General features: G+C 44.8%; 1 protein-coding gene across 1 annotated transcript in view; it reads right to left on the bottom strand.

The window, feature by feature from the left end:
* Positions 1–9421, bottom strand: part of paplna (papilin a, proteoglycan-like sulfated glycoprotein) — a 97032-nt gene extending 87611 nt beyond the window's left edge. Inside the window, exons 1-3 of the mRNA XM_045706122.2 lie at positions 9148–9421; positions 6550–6612; positions 796–899 (exon numbers count right to left, since the gene is read on the bottom strand). Of these exons, the coding sequence (XP_045562078.2) occupies positions 796–899; positions 6550–6606 (161 nt within the window). The 5' untranslated portion in view covers positions 6607–6612; positions 9148–9421. The remainder of the gene's footprint in view (positions 1–795; positions 900–6549; positions 6613–9147) is intronic.
* Positions 9422–24033: the final 14612 nt, after the last annotated feature.

The raw sequence follows: 24033 nt of genomic DNA, 5'->3' as shown, positions 1-24033 counted from the left end.
ATCTATAACTCCTGGGTGTTCTATATAACCTGCTATCATCATAACCACATCCATAACTCCTGGGTGTTCTATATAACCTGATATCATCATAACCACATCCATAACTCCTGGGTGTTCTATATAACCTGATATCATCATAACCACATCTATAACTCCTGGGTGTTCTATATAACCTGATATCATCATAACCACATCTATAACTCCTGGGTGTTCTATATAACCTGATATCATCATAACCACATCTATAACTCCTGGGTGTTCTATATAACCTGATATCATCATAACCACATCTATAACTCCTGGGTGTTCTATATAACCTGATATCATCATAACCACATCTATAACTCCTGGGTGTTCTATATAACCTGCTATCATCATAACCACATCTATAACTCCTGGGTGTTCTATATAACCTGATATCATCATAACCACATCCATAACTCCTGGGTGTTCTATATAACCTGATATCATCATAACCACATCCATAACTCCTGGGTGTTCTATACAACCTGATATCATCATAACCACATCTATAACTCCTGGGTGTTCTATATAACCTGATATCATCATAACCACATCCATAACTCCTGGGTGTTCTATATAACATTGACAATCTCACTATGTGACTTTCTGTCAAGCTAAACATTTTGGATCTTGTAAAACACAGCTACGCTCTGTTGGAAAGAGTAGAGTCACGTCCAACAAAGGAAAGGAAAGGAAAGGAAAGGAAAGGAAAGGAAAGGAAAGGAAAGGAAATAAAATAAAATAAAACAAAATAAATAACATATCTCTTACCTCTGGGTAACACATCTCCTGGTTCTCATGGTAACCCCACTCCCACAGCTCCTGCTACATTCTCCATAGGGACTCCATTCCTGCCAGTAGTCCCCACTAGGCAGCTGGACATTTAAAACAACACATAGTGGTCGGAGTCCCAAATGCTATCCTATTCCCTATATAGTTCACTACTTTAAATGGTACCCTATTCTCTATAAAGCGCACTAATTTTGACCAGGGGCCATAGGGCTCTATAGGACTAAGTTGCCATGTGCCGGACCCTGTCATCTACCTCACCACTGTCCTGTCACCACTGTCCTGTCACCACTGTGCTGTCACCACTATCCTGTCACCACTGTCCTGCCACCACTATCCTGTCACCACTGTCCTGTCACCACTATCCTGTCACCACTGTCCTGTCACCACTGTGCTGTCACCACTGTCCTGTCACCACTGTCCTGTCACCACTGTCCTGTCACCACTATCCTGTCACCACTGTCCTGTCACCACTGTCCTGTCACCACTGTGCTGTCACCACTATCCTGTCACCACTGTCCTGCCACCACTATCCTGTCACCACTGTCCTGTCACCACTATCCTGTCACCACTATCCTGTCACCACTGTCCTGTCACCACTATCCTGTCACCACTGTCTTGCCATCTACCTCACCACTGTCCTGTCACCACTATCCTGTCACCACTGTCCTGTCACCACTATCCTGTCACCACTGTCCTGTCACCACTATCCTGTCACCACTGTCTTGCCATCTACCTCACCACTGTCCTGTCACCACTGTCCTGTCACCACTGTCCTGTCACCACTATCCTGCCACCACTGTCCTGTCACCACTGTCCTGTCACCACTGTGCTGTCACCACTATCCTGTCACCACTGTCCTGTCACCACTGTCCTGTCACCACTGTCCTGTCACCACTATCCTGTCACCACTGTCCTGTCACCACTATCCTGTCACCACTGTCCTGCCACCACTATCCTGTCACCACTGTCCTGTCACCACTATCCTGTAACCACTATCCTGTCACCACTGTCCTGTCACCACTATCCTGTCACCACTGTCTTGCCATCTACCTCACCACTGTCCTGTCACCACTAACCTGTCACCACTGTCCTGTCACCACTATCCTGTCACCACTGTCCTGTCACCACTATCCTGTCACAACTGTCTTGCCATCTACCTCACCACAGTCCTGTCACCACTATCCTGTCACGACTGTCCTGTCACTCACCACTGTCCTGTCACCACTATCCTGCCACCACTGTCCTGTCACCACTGTCCTGTCACCACTGTGCTGTCACCACTATCCTGTCACCACTGCCCTGTCACCACTGTCCTGTCACCACTGTCCTGTCACCACTGTGCTGTCACCACTGTGCTGTCACCACTATCCTGTCACCACTGTCCTGCCACCACTATCCTGTCACCACTGTCCTGTCACCACTATCCTGTCACCACTATCCTGTCACCACTATCCTGTCACCACTGTCCTGTCACCACTATCCTGTCACCACTGTCTTGCCATCTACCTCACCACTGTCCTGTCACCACTATCCTGTCACCACTGTCCTGTCACCACTACCCTGTCACCACTGTCCTGTCACCACTATCCTGTCACCACTGTCTTGCCATCTACCTCACCACTGTCCTGTCACCACTATCCTGTCACCACTGTCCTGTCACCACTATCCTGTCACCACTATCCTGTCACCACTATCCTGTCACCACTGTCCTGTCACCACTATCCTGTCACCACTGTCTTGCCATCTACCTCACCACTGTCCTGTCACCACTATCCTGTCACCACTGTCCTGTCACCACTATCCTGTCACCACTGTCTTGCCATCTACCTCACCACTGTCCTGTCACCACTGTCCTGTCACCACTGTCCTGTCACCACTGTACTGCCACCACTATCCTGCCACCACTATCCTGTCACCACTGTCCTGTCACCACTGTCCTGTCACCACTATCCTGCCACCACTGTCCTGTCACCACTGTCCTGTCACCACTGTGCTGTCACCACTGTCCTGTCACCACTGTCCTGTCACCACTGTCCTGTCACCACTGTGCTGTCACCACTGTGCTGTCACCACTGTCCTGACACCACTATCCTGTCACCACTGTCCTGTCACCACTATCCTGTCACCACTGTCCTGTCACCACTATCCTGTCACCACTGTCCTGCCACCACTATCCTGTCACCACTGTCCTGTCACCACTATCCTGTCACCACTATCCTGTCACCACTGTCCTGTCACCACTATCCTGTCACGACTGTCTTGCCATCTACCTTACCACTGTCCTGTCACCACTATCCTGTCACCACTGTCCTGTCACCACTATCCTGTCACCACTGTCTTGCCATCTACCTCACCACTGTCCTGTCACCACTGTCCTGTCACCACCATCCTGCCACCACTGTCCTGTCACCACTGCCCTGTCACCACTGTGCTGTCACCACTATCCTGTCACCACTGTCCTGTCACCACTGTCCTGTCACCACTGTCCTGTCACCACTGTGCTGTCACCACTGTGCTGTCACCACTATCCTGTCACCACTGTCCTGCCACCCCTATCCTGTCACCACTGTCCTGTCACCACTATCCTGTCACCACTATCCTGTCACCACTGTCCTGTCACCACTATCCTGTCACCACTGTCTTGCCATCTACCTCACCACTGTCCTGTCACCACTATCCTGTCACCACTGTCCTGTCACCACTATCCTGTCACCACTGTCCTGTCACCACTATCCTGTCACCACTGTCTTGCCATCTACCTCACCACTGTCCTGTCACCACTATCCTGTCACCACTGTCCTGTCACCACTATCCTGTCACCACTATCCTGTCACCACTATCCTGTCACCACTGTCCTGTCACCACTATCCTGTCACCACTGTCTTGCCATCTACCTCACCACTGTCCTGTCACCACTATCCTGTCACCACTGTCTTGCCATCTACCTCACCACTGTCCTGTCACCACTATCCTGTCACCACTGTCCTGTCACCACTATCCTGTCACCACTGTCCTGTCACCACTATCCTGTCACCACTGTCTTGCCATCTACCTCACCACTGTCCTGTCACCACTATCCTGCCACCACTATCCTGTCACCACTGTCTTGTCACCACTGTCCTGTCACCACTGTGCTGTCACCACTGTGCTGTCACCACTATCCTGTCACCACTGTCCTGCCACCACTATCCTGTCACCACTGTCCTGTCACCACTATCCTGTCACCACTATCCTGTCACCACTGTCCTGTCACCACTATCCTGTCACCACTGTCTTGCCATCTACCTCACCACTGTCCTGTCACCACTATCCTGTCACCACTGTCCTGTCACCACTATCCTGTCACCACTGTCCTGTCACCACTATCCTGTCACCACTGTCTTGCCATCTACCTCACCACTGTCCTGTCACCACTATCCTGTCACCACTGTCCTGTCACCACTATCCTGTCACCACTATCCTGTCACCACTGTCCTGTCACCACTGTCCTGTCACCACTATCCTGTCACCACTGTCTTGCCATCTACCTCACCACTGTCCTGTCACCACTATCCTGTCACCACTGTCCTGTCACCACTATCCTGTCACCACTGTCCTGTCACCACTATCCTGTCACCACTGTCTTGCCATCTACCTCACCACTGTCCTGTCACCACTGTCCTGTCACCACTGTCCTGTCACCACTATCCTGCCACCACTATCCTGTCACCACTGTCCTGTCACCACTGTCCTGTCACCACTGTCCTGTCACCACTGTCCTGTCACCACTGTGCTGTCACCACTATCCTGTCACCACTATCCTGTCACCACTGTCCTATCACCACTATCCTGTCACCACTGTCCTGTCACCACTGTCCTGTCACCACTGTGCTGCCACCACTATCCTGTCACCACTGTCCTGCCACCACTATCCTGTCACCACTGTCCTGTCACCACTATCCTGTCACCACTATCCTGTCACCACTGTCCTGTCACCACTATCCTGTCACCACTGTCTTGCCATCTACCTCACCACTGTCCTGTCACCACTATCCTGTCACCACTGTCCTGTCACCACTATCCTGTCACCACTGTCCTGTCACCACTATCCTGTCACCACTGTCTTGCCATCTACCTCACCACTGTCCTGTCACCACTGTCCTGTCACCACTGTCCTGTCACCACTGTCCTGTCACCACTATCCTGTCACCACTGTCCTGTCACCACTATCCTGTCACCACTGTCTTGCCATCTACCTCACCACTGTCCTGTCACCACTGTCCTGTCACCACTATCCTGTCACCACTGTCCTGCCACCACTGTCCTGTCACCTATAATAAAACATGTTTTGCAGACATCCAAAGTATAGTACAGCTAGTGTCTACATGTTTACTATGTGGGAAGGCTTTCCACTAGATGTTTACTATGTGGTCTCTGCGGGGACCTTAATAACACAGTACTGTAACACATTCACTACATGGCCAAAAGTATGTGGAAACCTGCTCGTCCAACATCTCACTCCAAAATCATGGGTGTTAATATAGAGTTGGTTCCCCCCTTTGCTGCTATAACAGCCTCCACTCTCCTGGGAAGACTTTCCACTAGATGTTGGAACATTGCTGCAGGGGGACTTGCTTCCATTCAGCCACAAGAGCATTAGTGAGGTCGGGTGCTGATGTTGGGCGATTAGGGCCTGGCTCGCAGTCGGCGTTCCAATTCATCCCAAAGGTGTTCGATGGGGTTGAGGTCAGGGTTCTGTGCAAGCCAGTCCAGTTCTTCCACACCAATTTTTCGACAAACCATTGATCTCGCTTTCTGCAAGGGGGCATTGTCATGCTGAAACAAAAAAGGGCCTTCCCCAAACTGTTGCCACAACGTTGGAAGTACAGAATTGTCTAGAATTGTCTATTTCCCTTCACCGGAACTAAGGGGCCCGAACCATGAAAAACAGCCCCAAACCATTATTCCTCCTCCACCAAACTTTACAGTTGGCACTATGCATTGGGGCAGGTAGCGTTCTCCTGGCATCTGCCAAACCCAGATTCATCCGTAGGACTGTCAGATGGTGAAGCGTGATTCATCATTCCACAGAACGTGTTTCCACTGCTCCAGAATCCAATGGCGGCGAGCTTTACACCACTTCAGCCGACGCTTGGCATTGCGCATGGTGATCTTAGGGTTGTGTACGGCTGCTCGGCCATGGAAACCCATCTCATTAAGCTCCAGAGGCAGTTTGGAGGCAGTTATTGAGTGTTGCAACCGAGGACAGACGATTTCTAAACGCTATACGCTTCAGCACTCGGCGGTCCCGTTCTGTGAGCTTGTGTGGCCTACCACTTCACGGCTGAGCCGTTGTTGCTCCTAGGCATTTCTGCTTCACAATAACAGCACTTACAGTTGACTGGGGGCAGCTCTAGCAGGGCAGAAATTTGACAAACTGACCTGTTGGAAAGGTGACATCCTATGACGGTGCCACGTTGAGTCACTGAGCTCTTCAGTACGGGCCATTCTACTGTCAATGTTTGTCTATGGAGATTGCATGGCTGTGTGCTCGATTTTATACACCTGTCAGCAACGGGTGTGACTGAAATAGCAGAATCCAAAGCGGTGTCCACATACTTTCGACAATGTAGTGTAGGTTGGTTGTGTTACTTGTACTGGACAGGACTGCTTTTTCCTCACGTAACAATTTGTCTTCACTGAATACAATAACAACGTAATGCAATATTATTCATATGTACATAATCTGCTTACCAGGAGAGCTGGCGCCAAGAACAGCTGCAAAGCAACCAGACACCACAGCATCTTCATCTTTCACTGATGGAGACGACAAAACCAGTTAGTTAGTCTTATAAGGAGATTATAATAACTAGTTTACAAACATTTACAAAATGTGAGAGCAATGATTAATAAATGGTGGGAAGACAGTTTTATTAAAAATGCCTTATAAATGGTTTATTACCCATCGTTATTATAACGGGTTAGCTTCTAGTAGTTCTACAGTCATTATTATAAAGTGGTTTTCAAATCCTATATGTCATGTGAGATGTTTATGGTGGAAATAAAATCAGAAAACAGAATAATTATTATTAATTTATCTACTTTATTTTTTCTATGTTCCCCCCCCCCCCAACATTCTGAGAACGGAGGTGTTCTGTTCTGGGGAACATTGGAGAATGTTCTACTATGGTTCCCTGAAAAGGGGGGGGGGGGGCAAGGCTAACCCAGCGGGTAATGGACACTCTGGTCTGGACTGATCTGACTGTCCGTAATTGCACTCACTTGAAGGTCGTTAATGGAGTCAGCGGCTCTATGAGTCTATTGTTCTCAACTTATTAGCGGAACTGTCAGAGTTGGAGAGGGGTCAGGTTAGAGCCCCGGACACGGGATTCCACTCTCACTAACACCATCCATAGACTGGTCAGCGAAAAACTCTGCACTCAAGAGTTCCATTCCTTTGACCACATGTACAAAACACACGTGGACGCATACACATACACACAAACACACATGCATACACATACCTCCTGTATACACAAACACAAACACACAAACAGACATGCATACACATACCTCCTGTATACACAAACACAAACACACAAACAGACATGCATACACATACCTCCTGTATACACAAACACAAACACACAAACAGACATGCATACCCATACCTCCTGTATACACAAACACAAACACACAAACAGACATGCATACACATACCTCCTGTATACACAAACACAAACACACAAACAGACATGCATACACATACCTCCTGTATACACAAACACAAACACACAAACAGACATGCATACACATACCTCCTGTATACACAAACACAAACACACGTGCATACGCTGTATAATACAATGAGCACACATTGTGAAGGAATGCCCCATCAATAAAGTCACGCATATTTTAATAATAACTTATGTATTCAATGTTGTGCTAACAGAATAAAGCAAAGTACATTCATGTGTTTTTGTGTCAACACCTCAACACTTAACTAATTAATTTAATAGAAAATAATAGAATAGAATAACAGGGAATTATTTGGAGTGAAATAAAGTGACTCTGTCTCCCCACACACTCCCATCGTCTCACAACCTGAAACCCTGTTAGGGGGAGAAAAAAAACACAGTAGGTAACCTTGGTCTATCCTGAGTTGGCTCTGCGGGGTGCCTTGTGGGTAGCCTAGCTTCATGGAAGGTGACAAAAGAGGGTGTCCCTCAGTGATGGAAAAAGTACCCAATTGTCATACTTGAGTAAAAGTAAAGATGCCTTAATAATAGAAAACGACTCAAGTAAAAGTGAAAGAGAACCCAGTAAAACTACTACTTGAGTAAAAGTCAAAAAAGTATTTGGTTTTACATATACTTAAGTATCAAAAAGTAAAAGTATAAATCATTTCAAATTCCTTATATTAAGCAAACCAGATGGCATGACTTGTTTGTATTTGTATTTATGGATAGCCAGTGGCACACTCCCAACACTCAGACATTCATTTAGAAATGAAGGATTTTGTGTCCATTATTTTCTTTAGGAATGTAGTGGAGTAAAAGTACAAATAGTAAAGTACAGATATCCCCCCCCCCCCCCCCAAAAAAAAAACTACTTAAGTTGTACTTTAAAGTATTTTTACAGAAGTACTTTACATCACTACATCTACAACTCCATATGAGCATCACAGGCTGATCAGGCAGGATCTACTGGAAACAGACATTTACTTGTCAACTAATATGAATTAAAGTACATTTGTTTTTAATTTAATCCCCATGTCGTGAGATTTAGGTTAAAAGTTGTGTGGGTGGAGGGGGAATAAGGACTAAATGTCCTTATGTTGATGACTTTTTGCTAATCTAATCAGTTTTACACGTTGATTCAACGTAATCACATTGATCTTTTGTTGAAATTACGTGGGGGGAAAAGTTTATTTAATTAATGTAATCAGTTTTACACGTTGATTCAACGTAATCACATTGATCTTTTGTTAAAATTACTTGTGGGAAAACGTTTATTTAATACGTTTTTGCCCAGTGGAGATGCGTTATATTCTCCTACCGGAGAGGGTACGCTCTGTTCTGCTCGGCAAAACACTCAGACTATGTTGAAAAAACAATGTTGAATGACTTTAGCTAAACTGAATATAGTACAAGTTCATTAAAAGTATAAATTAATAGTCTATTAGTAGCTGGTAGTCTGCCTACAAATCAGAAATATGTGAAAAAGTAACTCCAGTAAAAGCTTATTATTGTTGGCAAAAAAAAAAGTTGGCTTTCAAGAAATTTCCCACGAAGCTATTCTTACTAAATACAAAAAATGTGATAAATCCTAATAAAAGTCGTCAGAACTTACCCTTTGAGCGTTTCTGCGTCCCTTCCAACGATCCAAAATACCTGATGAATCCTTGCTGCGCGTTTTCACTGCGTCGTAGTACCTCCGCAGCTGCGGTTCCGATATTACCTTCTGGCTTCGTGTTTTACTTATTAACTCCTGTTCTGATGAGGTTATTTAGCTGCAAGCGCCTTTTTCTCTCTCTTTCCAGCAGGAAATTTAAAAGACAAACAGTCCAGTCGGTGTTAAAACGTCTGTGTGCGTCACTCCGGTTAACCCCGTCGTAACCGGGATCTGCGTACTGGTGAATTACAGTGTGTCAATGTACAGAACTCAACCCGGGAGAATTATGGTGAGACTATAATTTCAGATTGTAAAAAATAACTGTTAATTAACGTTTTGTAGATTTTAAGATCCTTCTTCTCAGAATGAATGCGCAGGACACACTTTTAATGAGTAATTCTCGTTTTTTTTGTGTTTTTTTTTTACATAGCAGTGGCCCTTCTAATCTTGGTTACCTCAGAACAAACATTTATTTCGCGAAAGTTGATCATTTCCTGTTCATGAGAATCTGTCCACGGGAGATTAGTGGCTCACACACAGTACTGTTATTATAGCATTACAGGATGGGCTATTTGAGTTGAGCCGTGTCAGATTATTATAGTGTAATAATGTGTTAGGATGTTTAATAACAGCTTCGTTAATACCAGGGTCTAACAATATATATATATATATATATATATATATATGAATAGGTTTATAATAGGGTGACCACACGTCCAGGATTGATGAGGACTGGCATGCCAACGAATGAGTTGGAAGAACCTTTGATTTCCATAGGTGGGTACGTGTCTTCAAGGTACCTCCCTATGTGTACACAGCTTTGTACGTTCACCGTTTTGTTTTTTAATGCGTGTTATGGTGAAGACGTTAGATCCCCACAGTGGAGGTGTCATAATACCCATAAAACCTAGTGGTCAAACAAGGAAATGGTTCCAATTGTTTTATCACCATTCATTTTTCCAATAGGGGATTTTTTTTTTTTTTTAGAAACACTTGAAAATAAGGACTGTGTTTAGTATAGGTTTACCCTGGCGTGATGTTTTGATAACCTGTAAAATCTCCCTCGGACAAGGTGGCTTTTATCAATATATTCGGGCTCTATTTACTCTTATATTCAAAAATGCTAATTGACATTGTTGTGTATTGACGTGACGTGCTGATATATGACGTCACCACGCTTACACGGACGGTGATGGAGTAAAGACATGTTGACGTTTACCTCCGAGTCTGGTTGATTTAATTCAGTATAATATCTTAACTTAACACAAGTTAAGTTGTAAGTATAAGCTTGAACGATGTTGACGAGGATAACGTTTTGAAAACGATCTGAAAAAGTGAGTTAGTGTCATCAAGATGGGAAAACAATGTGCCAACGTTTGACTGCTAACAGTGAGCCTGGTACGCTAGGTCCACGCTGGACCGGGTGGTTGATGACTCTGGACCGGGTGGTTGATGACTCTGGACCGGGTGGTTGATGACTCTGGACCGGGTGGATGATGACTCTGGACCGGGTGGATGATGACTCTGGACCGGGTGGATGATGACTCTGGACCGGGTGGTTGATGACGCTGGACCGGTGGTTGATGACGCTGGACCGGGTGGATGATGACTCTGGACCTGGTGGATGATGACTCTGGACCGGGTGGTTGATGACGCTGGACCGGGTGGTTGATGACTCTGGACCGGGTGGTTGACGACTCTGGACCGGGTGGTTGACGACTCTGGACCGGGTGGTTGACGACTCTGGAAACGGGTGGTTGACGACTCTGGAAACGGGTGGTTGACGACTCTGGACCGGGTGGTTGACGACTCTGGAAACGGGTGGTTGACGACTCTGGAAACGGGTGGTTGACGACTCTGGACCGGGTGGTTGACGACTCTGGACCGGGTGGTTGATGACTCTGGACCGGGTGGTTGATGACTCTGGACCGGGTGGTATATGACTCCGGACCGGGTGGTGGATGACTCCGGACCGGGTGGATGATGACTCCGGGCCGGGTGGCTGATGACTGGACCGGGTGGTGGATGACTCTGGACCGGGTGTTGGATGACTCTGGACCGGGTGGTGGATGACTCTGGACCGGGTGGATGATGACTCTGGACCGGGTGGATGATGACTCTGGACCGGGTGGTTGATGACTCTGGACCGGGTGGTTGATGACGCTGGACCGGGTGGTGGATGACTCTGGACCGGGTGGTTGATGACGCTGGACCGGGTGGTTGATGACGCTGGACCGGGTGGTTGATGACGCTGGACCGGGTGGTTGATGACTCTGGACCGGGTGGTTGATGACGCTGGACCGGGTGGTTGATGACGCTGGACCGGGTGGTGGATGATGCTGGACCGGGTGGTGGATGACTCTGGACCGGGTGGTTGATGATGCTGGACCGGGTGGTTGATGACTCTGGAAACGGGTGGTTGATGACGCTGGACCGGGTGGTGGATGACTCTGGACCGGGTGGTTGATGACTCTGGACCGGGTGGTTGATGACTCTGGACCGGGTGGTTGATGACTCCGGACCGGGTGGTTGATGACTCTGGACCGGGTGGATGAATACTGTCCGGTTACGTTGGTGCGGTTGCAAAACAACAGAGGAGAGCTTTGCTTCTACATCATGTAGGGACAGATGTGCAAGAGATTTTCTCCACACTCGCCGACACCGGAGAACCAACAGACTACTTTTTATTTTATTTTTATTATTTCACCTTCATTTAACCAGGTAGGCCAGTTGAGAACAAGTTCTCATTTGCAACTGCGACCTGGCCAAGATAAAGCAAAGCTGTCACGTCCTGACCAGTATAGGGGTTATTTGTATTTCTAGGTTGGTCAGGACGTGGCAGAGGGTATTTGTTTCATGTGGTTCGGGGGTTATGTATATTGTAGGGGTGTTTGATTTATTATTTCCGGGTTTTGGTTTATGTTCTATGTTTTGTATTTCTAGGTTCATTCTAGTTCTTTGTATTTCTATGTCTAGGTAATTGGGTGTTGGACTCTCAATTGGAGGCAGGTGTTTTTAGTTGCCTCTGATTGAGAGTCCTATATATAGGTATGTGTTTGGGGTTGTTAATTGTGGGTAGTTGTATTTCGCACTGCTGTTATTATTGTAGCCTGTGAAACTGTCGGTCTGTCGTTCTCTGTTTTCCGTGTTCACGTTTATTTAATAAATTATAATGATGAGCACGCAACCCCGCTGCTCCTTGGTCCTCTCTCTCCTACGACAGCCGTTACAATAGCAGTTCGACACAAACAACAACACAGAGTTAAACATGGAATAAACAAAACATACAGTCAATAATACAGTAGAACAAAAGAAAACAAAAAGTCTATATACAGTGAGTGCAAATGAGGTAAGTTAAGGCAATAAATAGGCCATGGTGGCGAAGTAATTACAATATAGTCATTAAACACTGGAATGGTAGATGTGCAGAAGATGAATGTGCAAGTAGAGATACTGGGTTGCAAAGGAGCAAGATAAATAAATACAGTATGGGGATGAGGTAGGTAGATGGGCTGTTTACAGATGGGCTACGTCAGGGCTGTGGCTGTGTTAAATGCATACTTCGTTGCCACAGGTGAACACAGACAGACGTTTTATCAACTGACACAGAAAACTGGTGAGACAGTTCAGCAATTTGTAACTCATCTTAGACAAGCAGCTAAAGACTGTGACATTGCTGGAGATAAGGACAATCAGATTAGAGATGACAAATCAGATTAGAGATGACAAATCAGATTAGAGATGACAAATCAGATTAGAGATGACAAATCAGATTAGAGATGACAAATCAGATTAAACATAACAATCAGATTAGAGATGACAAATCAGATTAGAGATGACAAATCAGATTAAACATAACAATCAGATTAGAGATGACAAATCAGATTAGAGATGACAAATCAGATTAAAGATGACAAATCAGATTAGAGATGACAAATCAGATTAAAGATAACAATCAGATTAAAGATGACAAATCAGATTAAAGATGACAAATCAGATTAGAGATGACAAATCAGATTAGAGATGACAATCAGATTAAAGATAACAATCAGATTAGAGATGACAAATCAGATTAGAGATGACAAATCAGATTAAACATAACAATCAGATTAGAGATGACAAATCAGATTAGAGATGACAAATCAGATTAAAGATGACAAATCAGATTAGAGATGACAAATCAGATTAGAGATAACAATCAGATTAGAGATGACAAATCAGATTAGAGATGACAAATCAGATTAGAGATGCTATAGTGAGAAAGTGTAATAAGGAATACGTGCGCTGAACACTATTGGAGGAGGCCCGTGGGCTAACATTAGCGCGGTCCCTCGAGCTAGCCACACAATGTGAAAGAACTGAAGTGCAAACGTCCTCTATGCGTGTGAGTACAGATGCTAAATATAACGAGACAGTGCATCGTGTTTCCAAAAAGGAAGGGAAACATCACTTAAAAGGGGACAGAGACAGAATGCAGAAGGAAAAGACCAAATCAGGAGAAGATGTGCTATCGTTGTGGACATGCAGATCATTTTGCAAAGGACCCTGCTCATCCAGCACATACGCAGACCTGCAAGAAATGTAATTGGGAGGGAACATTTTGCAAACAAAATGTGCAAGACCAAAGGTTACTGGAAACAGACTGTGAAATGCGTTAATTCAGAGGAACAAAACAGAGACTATGAATTTGCGGTTCAATGAGAACTGTAGCTCAGACAAGATCATTCTCTCAGTGGGAAGGGGTCCGTTTATTCATGTTAATTGACTCTGGGGCCACGAGTAATATACTAGATGAGAACACATGGGAAATGTTGAAAGCCAAGGAAATCAGGTGCCGTTCAATCACTGACTGATAAAAAGCTATATGCATACTCATCATGTTACGGCAGTCGTCAGAAGGAGTGGACCAAAGCGCAGCGTGGTAAGTGTTCATAATTTATTATATATATACTGCTCCAAAAAATAAAGGGAACACTAAAATAACACATCCTAGATTTGAATGAATGAAATAATCTTATTAAATACTTTTTTCTTTACATAGTTGAATGTGCTGACAACAAAATCACACAAAAATAATCAATGGAAATCCAATTTATCAACCCATGGAGGTCTGGATTTGGAGTCACACTCAAAATTAAAGTGGAAAACCACACTACAGGCTGATCCAACTTTGATGTAATGTCCTTAAAACAAGTCAAAATGAGGCTCAGTAGTGTGTGTGGCCTCCACGTGCCTGTATGACCTCCCTACAACGCCTGGGCATGCTCCTGATGAGGTGGCGGATGGTCTCCTGAGGGATCTCCTCCCTGACCTGGACTAAAGCATCCGCTAACTCCTGGACAGTCTGTGGTGCAACGTGGCGTTGGTGGATGGAGCGAGACATGATGTCCCAGATATGCTCAATTGGATTCAGGTCTGGGGAACGGGCGGGCCAGTCCATAGCATCAATGCCTTCCTCTTGCAGGAACTGCTGACACACTCCAGCCACATGAGGTCTAGCATTGTCTTGCATTAGGAGGAACCCAGGGCCAACCACACCAGCATATGGTCTCACAAGGGGTCTGAGGATCTCATCTCGGTACCTAATGGCAGTCAAGCTACCTCTGGCGAGCACATGGAAGGCTGTGCGGCCCCCCAAAGAAATGCCACCCCACACCATGACTGACCCACCGCCAAACCGGTCATGCTGGAGGATGTTGCAGGCAGCAGAACGTTCTCCACGGCGTCTCCAGACTCTGTCACGTCTGTCACATGCTCAGTGTGAACCTGCTTTCATCTGTGAAGAGCACAGGGCGCCAGTGGCGAATTTGCCTATCTTGGTGTTCTCTGGCAAATGCCAAACGTCCTGCACGGTGTTGGGCTGTAAGCACAACCCCCACCTGTGGACGTCGGGCCCTCATACCACCCTCATGGAGTCTGTTTCTGACCATTTGAGCAGACACATGCACATTTGTGGCCTGCTGGAGGTCATTTTGCAGGGCTCTGGCAGTGCTTCTCCTGCTCCTCCTTGCACAAAGGCGGAGGTAGCGGTCCTACTGCTGGGTTGTTGCCCTCCTACGGCCTCCTCCACATCTCCTGATGTACTGGCCTGTCTCCTGGTAGCGCCTCCATGCTCTGGACACTACGCTGACAGGCACAGCAAATCTTCTTGCCACAGCTCGCATTGATGTGCCATCCTGGATGAGCTGCACTACCTGAGCCACTTGTGTGGGTTGTAGACTCCATCTCATGCTACCACTAGAGTGAAAGCACCACCAGCATTCAAAAGTGACCAAAACATCAGCCAGGAAGCATAGGAACTGAGAAGTGGTCTGTGGTCACCACCTGCAGAACCATTCCTTTATTGGGGGTGTCTTGCTAATCGCCTATAATTTCCACTTGTTGTCTATTCCATTTGCACAAGAGCATGTGAAATGTATTGTCAATCAGTGTTGCTTCCTAAGTGGACAGTTTGATTTCACAGAAGTGTGATTGACTTGGAGTTACATTGTGTTGTTTAAGTGTTCTCTTTATTTTTTTGAGCAGTGTACAAGAACCTACATGTGAAATGAACCAAAGCCAAGGAAATCAGGTGCCGTTCAATCACTGACTGATAAAAAGCTATATGCATACTCATCATGTTACGGCAGTCGTCAGAAGGAGTGGACCAAAGCGCAGCGTGGTAAGTGTTCATAATTTATTATATATAACGAAACACTTTAAACAACGAAACAAAAACGAAAGCCAACAGTTCTGTCAGGTCACTGATAACAAAACAGAAAACAACTACCCACAAACACAGGTGGGGAAAAAGGGCTGCCTAAGTATGGTTCCCAATCAGAGACAACGATAGACAGCTGCCTCTGATTAGAAACCATACTCGGCCAAAACAAAGAAATATGATGACATAGAATGCCCACCCCATATCACACCCTGACCTAACCACACAGAGAAAAACGGCTCTCTCAGGTCAGGGCGTGACACATCAAGCGAGCCATTACCTGAAAAAAAAGTGTTTTCCACATGCCAAATAATGACAGACAAGTGCAGCTCACAGGCTGAGTCGTACTGTGATGTGTGGACGCGGAGAGCCGTTGCTACGTAAAGAGACTGCCGTTAAATTGGGTGTGCTAAAAGTGGGTGTTGACACAGCGGCAGTGACAGATGGGAAACTTCCGATAAAACAGCAATACCCCGGGTTGTTTGAAAGGGGGGTGGGTAAGCTAAACACAAGACAGATCAACCTACATGTTGATAAAAACCTGACACCAGCAGCACAGGCCCTTAGGCGTGTTCCATTCCACCTGAGAGAAGCTGTGAAGAAAAATATAGAGGAACTACTAAACATGGACCAATGGAGAGTGGATGGTGCCACACCATGGGTGAATCTGGTAGTGGATGGTGCCACGCCATGGGTGAATCCGGTAGTGGATGGTGCCACGCCATGGGTGAATCTGGTAGTGGATGGTGCCACGCCATGGGTGAATCCTGTAGTGGATGGTGCCACACTATGGGTGATTTCGGTAGTGGATGGTGCCACACCATGGGTGAATCCGGTAGTGGATGGTGCCACGCCATGGGTGAATCCTGTAGTGGATGGTGCCACGCCATGGGTGAATCCGGTAATGGATGGTGCCACGGCATGGGTGAATCTGGTAGTGGATGGTGCCACGCCATGGGTGAATCCGGTAGTGGATGGTGCCACGCCATGGGGGAATCCTGTAGTGGATGGTGCCAAAACCGGACGGCGACATAAGAATGTGTCTGGACAAGCAAACACAGAAATCATACGTGGCAGGTAGCCAATCCCCACAGAACATTAACTTCTGCAAGGATTGAATGGGTCTGTCATGTTCAGTAAACTGGATCTTAAATGGGTCTACCATCAATTGGAGCCGAGAGGCATAACGACGTTTGCAGTGCATAATGGGATATAAAAGACTAATATTTGGAGTTTCATGGGCGAGCGAGCAGTATCAACATGAAATCACAACAGCCCTGGCAGATATCGAGTGGGTGGAGAACATATCGGATGACATCATCATCCACGCCCCAGACAGGAAGACCCCATGACCAGCGGTTACATGCTGTCCTCAACATGCCGGAGAACTGTGGGCTGACTCTCAACTCAGAGAAATGTCAATTCAACAACATGGACAAATTGGTGTTTATGGGCATGTTACTCTCACAGAAGGGCATTCGGGCCCACCGCTGAAAGGAGTGAGAACAGTGGTCGAGGCCCACAGTACATGTCATCCCAGTTCCAGAACTTCTGCCAGGAAAACGGGATACAGCATGCAAAAAAAAAAAAACGATGGCGAAATGGGTACAGGCAAATGGAAACAGATCCGGATTACCCATGTTGAGGGGCTGGACCGGAAGCAGGAGCTACGCAAGTGTACAACAGGTCCATTGATCACTCTACCCACGGGTAGGAGCCCAGCTGAGCTCCTTTTCAAAAGGAAAAATAAGGGAGAAGCTTCCGGATATAGCTACACCGCAGAGTGACCTGGAGACGCGGGACTATGACGCTGAGCAGAAAGAGAAATCCAAGATCTACGCAGACAACCGTCGCTGAGCCAAACACTCTGACGTGGACGTCGGACACCAAGTTCTCCTAAAACAGGACAAAACAGACAAGTTCACAATGACCTTCAACGAGACACCACACACTGTGATCAGTAAGGAGGGAAACAATGTGGTTGTTCAATCTACAACCAGAGCCAGGTATTCCAGGATTAGAACATTCATCAAGAGGTATACAACCAGAGCCAGGTATTCCAGGAATAGAACATTCATCAAGGGGTATACAACCAGAGCCAGGTATTCCAGGAATAGAACATTCATCAAGGGGTATACAACCAGAGCCAGGTATTCCAGGAATAGAACATTCATCAAGAGGTATACAACCAGAGCCAGGTATTCCAGGATTAGAACATTCATCAAGGGGTATACAACCAGAGCCAGGTATTCCAGGATTAGAACATTCATCAAGGGGTATACAACCAGAGGCAGGTATTCCAGGATTAGAACATTCATCAAGGGGTATACAACCAGAGCCAGGTATTCCAGGATTAGAACATTCATCAAGGGGTATACAACCAGAGCCAGGTATTCCAGGAATAGAACATTCATCAAGGGGTATACAACCAGAGCCAGGTATTACAGGATTAGAACATTCATCAAGGGGTATACAACCAGAGCCAGGTATTCCAGGAATAGAACATTCATCAAGGGGTATACAACCAGAGCCAGGTATTCCAGGAATAGAACATTCATCAAGGGGTATACAACCAGAGCCAGGTATTCCAGATTAGAACATTCATCAAGTGGTATACAACCAGAGCCAGGTATTCCAGGAATAGAACATTCATCAAGGGGTATACAACCAGAGCCAGGTATTCCAGGATTAGAACATTCATCAAGGGGTATACAACCAGAGCCAGGTATTCCAGGAATAGAACATTCATCAAGGGGTATACAACCAGAGCCAGGTATTCCAGGAATAGAACATTCATCAAGGGGTATACAACCAGAGCCAGGTATTCCAGGAATAGAACATTCATCAAGGGGTATACAACCAGAGCCAGGTATTCCAGGAATAGAACATTCATCAAGGGGTATACAACCAGAGCCAGGTATTCCAGGAATAGAACATTCATCAAGGGGTATACAACCAGAGCCAGGTATTCCAGGAATAGAACATTCATCAAGGGGTATACAACCAGAGCCAGGTATTCCAGGATTAGAACATTCATCAAGGGGTATACAACCAGAGCCAGGTATTCCAGGAATAGAACATTCATCAAGGGGTATACAACCAGAGCCAGGTATTCCAGGAATAGAACATTCATCAAGGGGTATACAACCAGAGCCAGGTATTCCAGGAATAGAACATTCATCAAGGAGTATACAACCAGAGCCAGGTATTCCAGGAATAGAACATTCATCAAGGGGTATACAACCAGAGCCAGGTATTCCAGGAATAGAACATTCATCAAGGGGTATACAACCAGAGCCAGGTATTCCAGGAATAGAACATTCATCAAGGGGTATACAACCAGAGCCAGGTATTCCAGGAATAGAACATTCATCAAGGGGTATACAACCAGAGCCAGGTATTCCAGGAATAGAACATTCATCAAGGGGTATACAACCAGAGCCAGGTATTCCAGGATTAGAACATTCATCAAGGGGTATACAACCAGAGCCAGGTATTCCAGGATTAGAACATTCATCAAGGGGTATACAACCAGAGCCAGGTATTCCAGGATTAGAACATTCATCAAGGGGTATACAACCAGAGCCAGGTATTCCAGGAATAGAACATTCATCAAGGGGTATACAACCAGAGCCAGGTATTCCAGGAATAGAACATTCATCAAGGGGTATACAACCAGAGCCAGGTATTCCAGGAATAGAACATTCATCAAGGGGTATACAACCAGAGCCAGGTATTACAGGATTAGAACATTCATCAAGGGGTATACAACCAGAGCCAGGTATTCCAGGAATAGAACATTCATCAAGGGGTATACAACCAGAGCCAGGTATTCCAGGATTAGAACATTCATCAAGGGGTATACAACCAGAGCCAGGTATTCCAGGAATAGAACATTCATCAAGGGGTATACAACCAGAGCCAGGTATTCCAGGAATAGAACATTCATCAAGGGGTATACAACCAGAGCCAGGTATTCCAGGAATAGAACATTCATCAAGGGGTATACAACCAGAGCCAGGTATTCCAGGATTAGAACATTCATCAAGGGGTATACAACCAGAGCCAGGTATTCCAGGAATAGAACATTCATCAAGGGGTATACAACCAGAGCCAGGTATTCCAGGATTAGAACATTCATCAAGGGGTATACAACCAGAGCCAGGTATTCCAGGAATAGAACATTCATCAAGGGGTACACAACTGAGGAGCCAGATCCAGATCCAAAGGACACCACACACATGAAAGAGACTGTGGAACAGAGTCCTACTCTGAGACGTTACACAGAGTCCAAACCAGAGACTATCTGTTAGGGATCACCACAAAGACCGTATTTTGTCTTACAGTAACAAAACATTCTGCACCTTTTTTGTTTTTTTTACAACATATCTGTTTTTGCATTAGTTCAGGCCTCACAGACAAATGAAACTGCCACAGACGTTAACAGACTTTGTCATGAAATAATTATCCTGTACTGTAAAGTGTAACGATCGTCCAAAGGATTAGACCAAGGTGCAGCGTGGTGAGGGTTCATCTTTATTTTAAATCGGAAACACTTAAACAAAATAATAAACAAATACAAACGGCCGTCACGTCTTGCAGGCTAAATACGAGCAGTACAAAATCAAGATCCCACAAACACAGGTGGAAAAAGGCTGCCTAAGTATGGTTTCCAATCAGAGACAACGATAGACACCTGCCTCTGATTGGAAACCATACCCGGCCCAAAACATAGAAAATAACACATAGAATGCCCACCCCACACCCTGACCTAACCACATAGAGAAACAAACCCTCTCTCTCAGGTCAGGGCGTGACAGTAAGGGGTAAAGATAACCAGTATAAACGGGAAAAAAATTACATGTACAAAGAACTAATGCAAAGACTGAATGTTTGAGATATGTTGTAAAAAAAACAAAAATAGGTGCAGAATGTTTTGTTACAGTAAGACAAAATGTGTTTTTTTTATTTTGCGTAGTAGTAAGCTGATAACGGAAAGTCCATTAGCAATAATAAGACGTTGAACAGATATCAGTTGTTTATCGGTGTCACGTTCGTTAGATCGTTCGTTAGATCGTTCGTTAGATCGTTCGTTAGATCGTTCGTTAGAATGATCGGACCAAGGCGCAGCGTGAGTAGCGTTCCACATCATTTATTACGAAGTGAAACGTAACGCAAATACAAAACAAATAAAGAATAGACGAACCGTGACTACAATGCAACTATACATAAACGATATCCCATAACCCCCAAAAGTGAAAAACAAGCTACTTAAATATGATCCCCAATTAGCGACAACGATTACCAGCTGCCTCTAATTGGGAATCATACCAATCACCAAACATAGAAAAACTAAACTAGAACCCCGCGTAGAAAATAACAACTAGAAAACCCCCACAGTCACGCCCTGACCTACTCTACCATAGAAAATAATAGCTTTCAATGGTCAGGACGTGACAATTGGCAACACAAAGGTTGCTATACAGGTAAAGAACGAGTGCTGTTGTGTATGTCAGGTTGACATGGAAGTTCATAACCGAGTAAAGGGATGTGACGTACCGATATATGACGTCACCGCGCCAGTAAAGGTGTGGTGGCTTGTTACACGGACGGTGATGGAGTGAAGACATGTTGACGTTTATCTCCGAGTCTGGTTGATTTAATTCAGTATAATATCTTAACTTAGCACAAGTTGTAAGTATAGGCTTGAACAAGCGTCAAAGTAGAAATCATGCAAAACTACAAATCCCAGCATGCTCCTGCATGTCATCTCTAGCTGACACCTTTACTAACAGGTTTTGTGTCAATTTAAAACTTGCACAAGACAGGTAACAGAATTGTCAATTTAAAGAAATGGAGCCAATTTATTTATCACTGCATTTTAGGCTAACGTAAAATAGTTAATCGAGAGATTCTTCCCTTTGCCTCGATTCGGTAGTCTCGTCCAGATCATCATGGTATTTGTAGTTTTTTAGTGGAACAGTTTAATTCAATAATAACGTTTTTTTGTTAATCAAAATCATTTTCAGATGGTTAATCATAAAAATGGGAATTTAAAATTATACAAAATCTAAGGCGAGACACTGTGCCGTATGGACCCGTTGATAGCCTACCCTGTGCTCCAATGGCGGCTAAAGAAATGAGCGCATAGGCCAATGCAGCAGTAGGCCTAGAACTTCCATCATCAACTAAGTAAAAATACATTACATTTACATTTATGTCATTTAGCAGACGCTCTTATCCAGAGCGACTTACAAATTGATGCATTCACCTTATGATATCCAGTGGAACAACCACTTTACAATAGTACATCTATATTTTTTTTATTTTTTTTTTACGTAGGGCCTAAAGGCGACAAAAATAAAAACATAAGAACATATGCTGATAAAGTTTTTACAAAAGTAACATGAATCTGTCTGCTGTTTGCCGCACCAATGAGTTAGGGACAGAGCATTGTTGTTTCTGCCGTTTCCACTGGGGATACACATGGGATCATCTGATCATGCTATGTTTCTCTTTCACACCGAGGCTTTGTGATTATCGAGGCAGGGAGAGTGTTGGAAAGATTTGTGAAATACTGTGAAGAACTACTTTTATTCACAACGATGTAAAAAAAAAAAAAAAAAATTATATATATTTTTTTTAAACACAGACTTTGTAAAGGTGAAGGAAAAAAAAATGAATGAGAAGCTCAGTTTATTAGTGATGGGTGTACTGAGTTAAGGAAATCAGAAAAATAGGCTGCTTACATGTTCAGGCACCGAGCTCCCTCTCTACATTCCTAGAGAGAAACCAGACACATGCTCAGTGCTCACATGGAGCACTCCAAACAAAACACAATTTAAAAAAATATATAAAAAAATTTAATTGGACAGATCTCGTAAATTATGGTTATGAAATAAACCCGAAACTTGTTTCCCACAAGTGTAGCAAGTTGTGAACACTGCAAACAAATTGTCCTACTTTGATAATGAGAACGGTAAGCTAAATGACTGTAATTAATACATGCGTTAACAGAGATTAATGTAACCAAGTGAGGGAAAATTAACAGTACATTTACTATGCCTACCGGTGACATATGTCATGGGAATTGATCAAAGTGAAAACAGTTCACACAATGAACAAGCAAGAATTGGCGGTAGACAGAATTCTGGAGATCTGAGTGCATGTATTCAAGAGAGAGAGAGCGATGTCCTCTATCTTCATCACACACTCCTCCTCTTCTTCTTCTTGTCTCAACATTTTAAATGATACTTAAGACACATTATCTTCACATATAGTGAGCAACATAATTCATTGGACAGTGACAATATTTTTTTTGTTATTTTGGTTCTGTACTCTAACACTTTGAGTTTGAAAGGATACAATGACAATGAGGGTTGAAGTGCAGACTGTCAGCTTTAATTTGAAGGTATTTTCATACATATCGGATGAACCGTTTAGAAATTATAGAAGCTTTTGTACATGGTCCCCCCCCCCCCCATTTTCAGGGCATCAAAAAACATTGGTCAGTTTAACATAATGTAGAATAAAGTAATCATTGTTAATATTTGGTTGCATTTCCTTTGCATAGAATGACTGCTTGAAGTCTGCGATGCATCGACATCACCAGACGCTGGGTATCTTCCCTGGTGATGCTCTGCCAGGCCTGTACTGCAGCCATCTTCAGTTCCTGCTTGTTTCGGGGACTTATTGCCTTCAGTCTCCTCTTCAGCATGTAAATTGCATGTTCAATTGGATTCAGATCCGGTGATTGACTCGGCCAGTCAAGGATTTTCCACTTTTTGGCCATCAAAAAAACCCTTCGTTGCTCTAGCAGTATGTTTAGGGTCATTGTCTTGTTGCATGATGAAGTGCCATCCAATGAGTTTGGAGGCATTTGGTTTTATCTGAGAAGGTAAAATATTTCTGTAGACTTCAGAATTCATTGTTCTACTTCTGTCTGCAGTCACATCATCGATGAAGACAAATGAGCCTGTTCCACTGGCAGCCATACAGGCCCCAAGCCATAACATCCCCTCCACCATGTTTCACGGATGAGGTGGTATGCTTTGGATCATGGGCACGTCTTTTTTTTCTCTCCACACTTTCCTCTTTCTATCACTCTGGTACATGTTAATCTTTGTCTCACCTGTCCACAATAC

The sequence above is a fragment of the Salmo salar genome, chromosome 01 (assembly GCF_965601325.2).
Source record: "Salmo salar chromosome 01, fSalSal1, whole genome shotgun sequence".
NCBI classification, from domain to species: Eukaryota; Metazoa; Chordata; class Actinopteri; order Salmoniformes; family Salmonidae; genus Salmo; species Salmo salar.
This window is presented reverse-complemented; position numbering and strand designations above follow the sequence as displayed.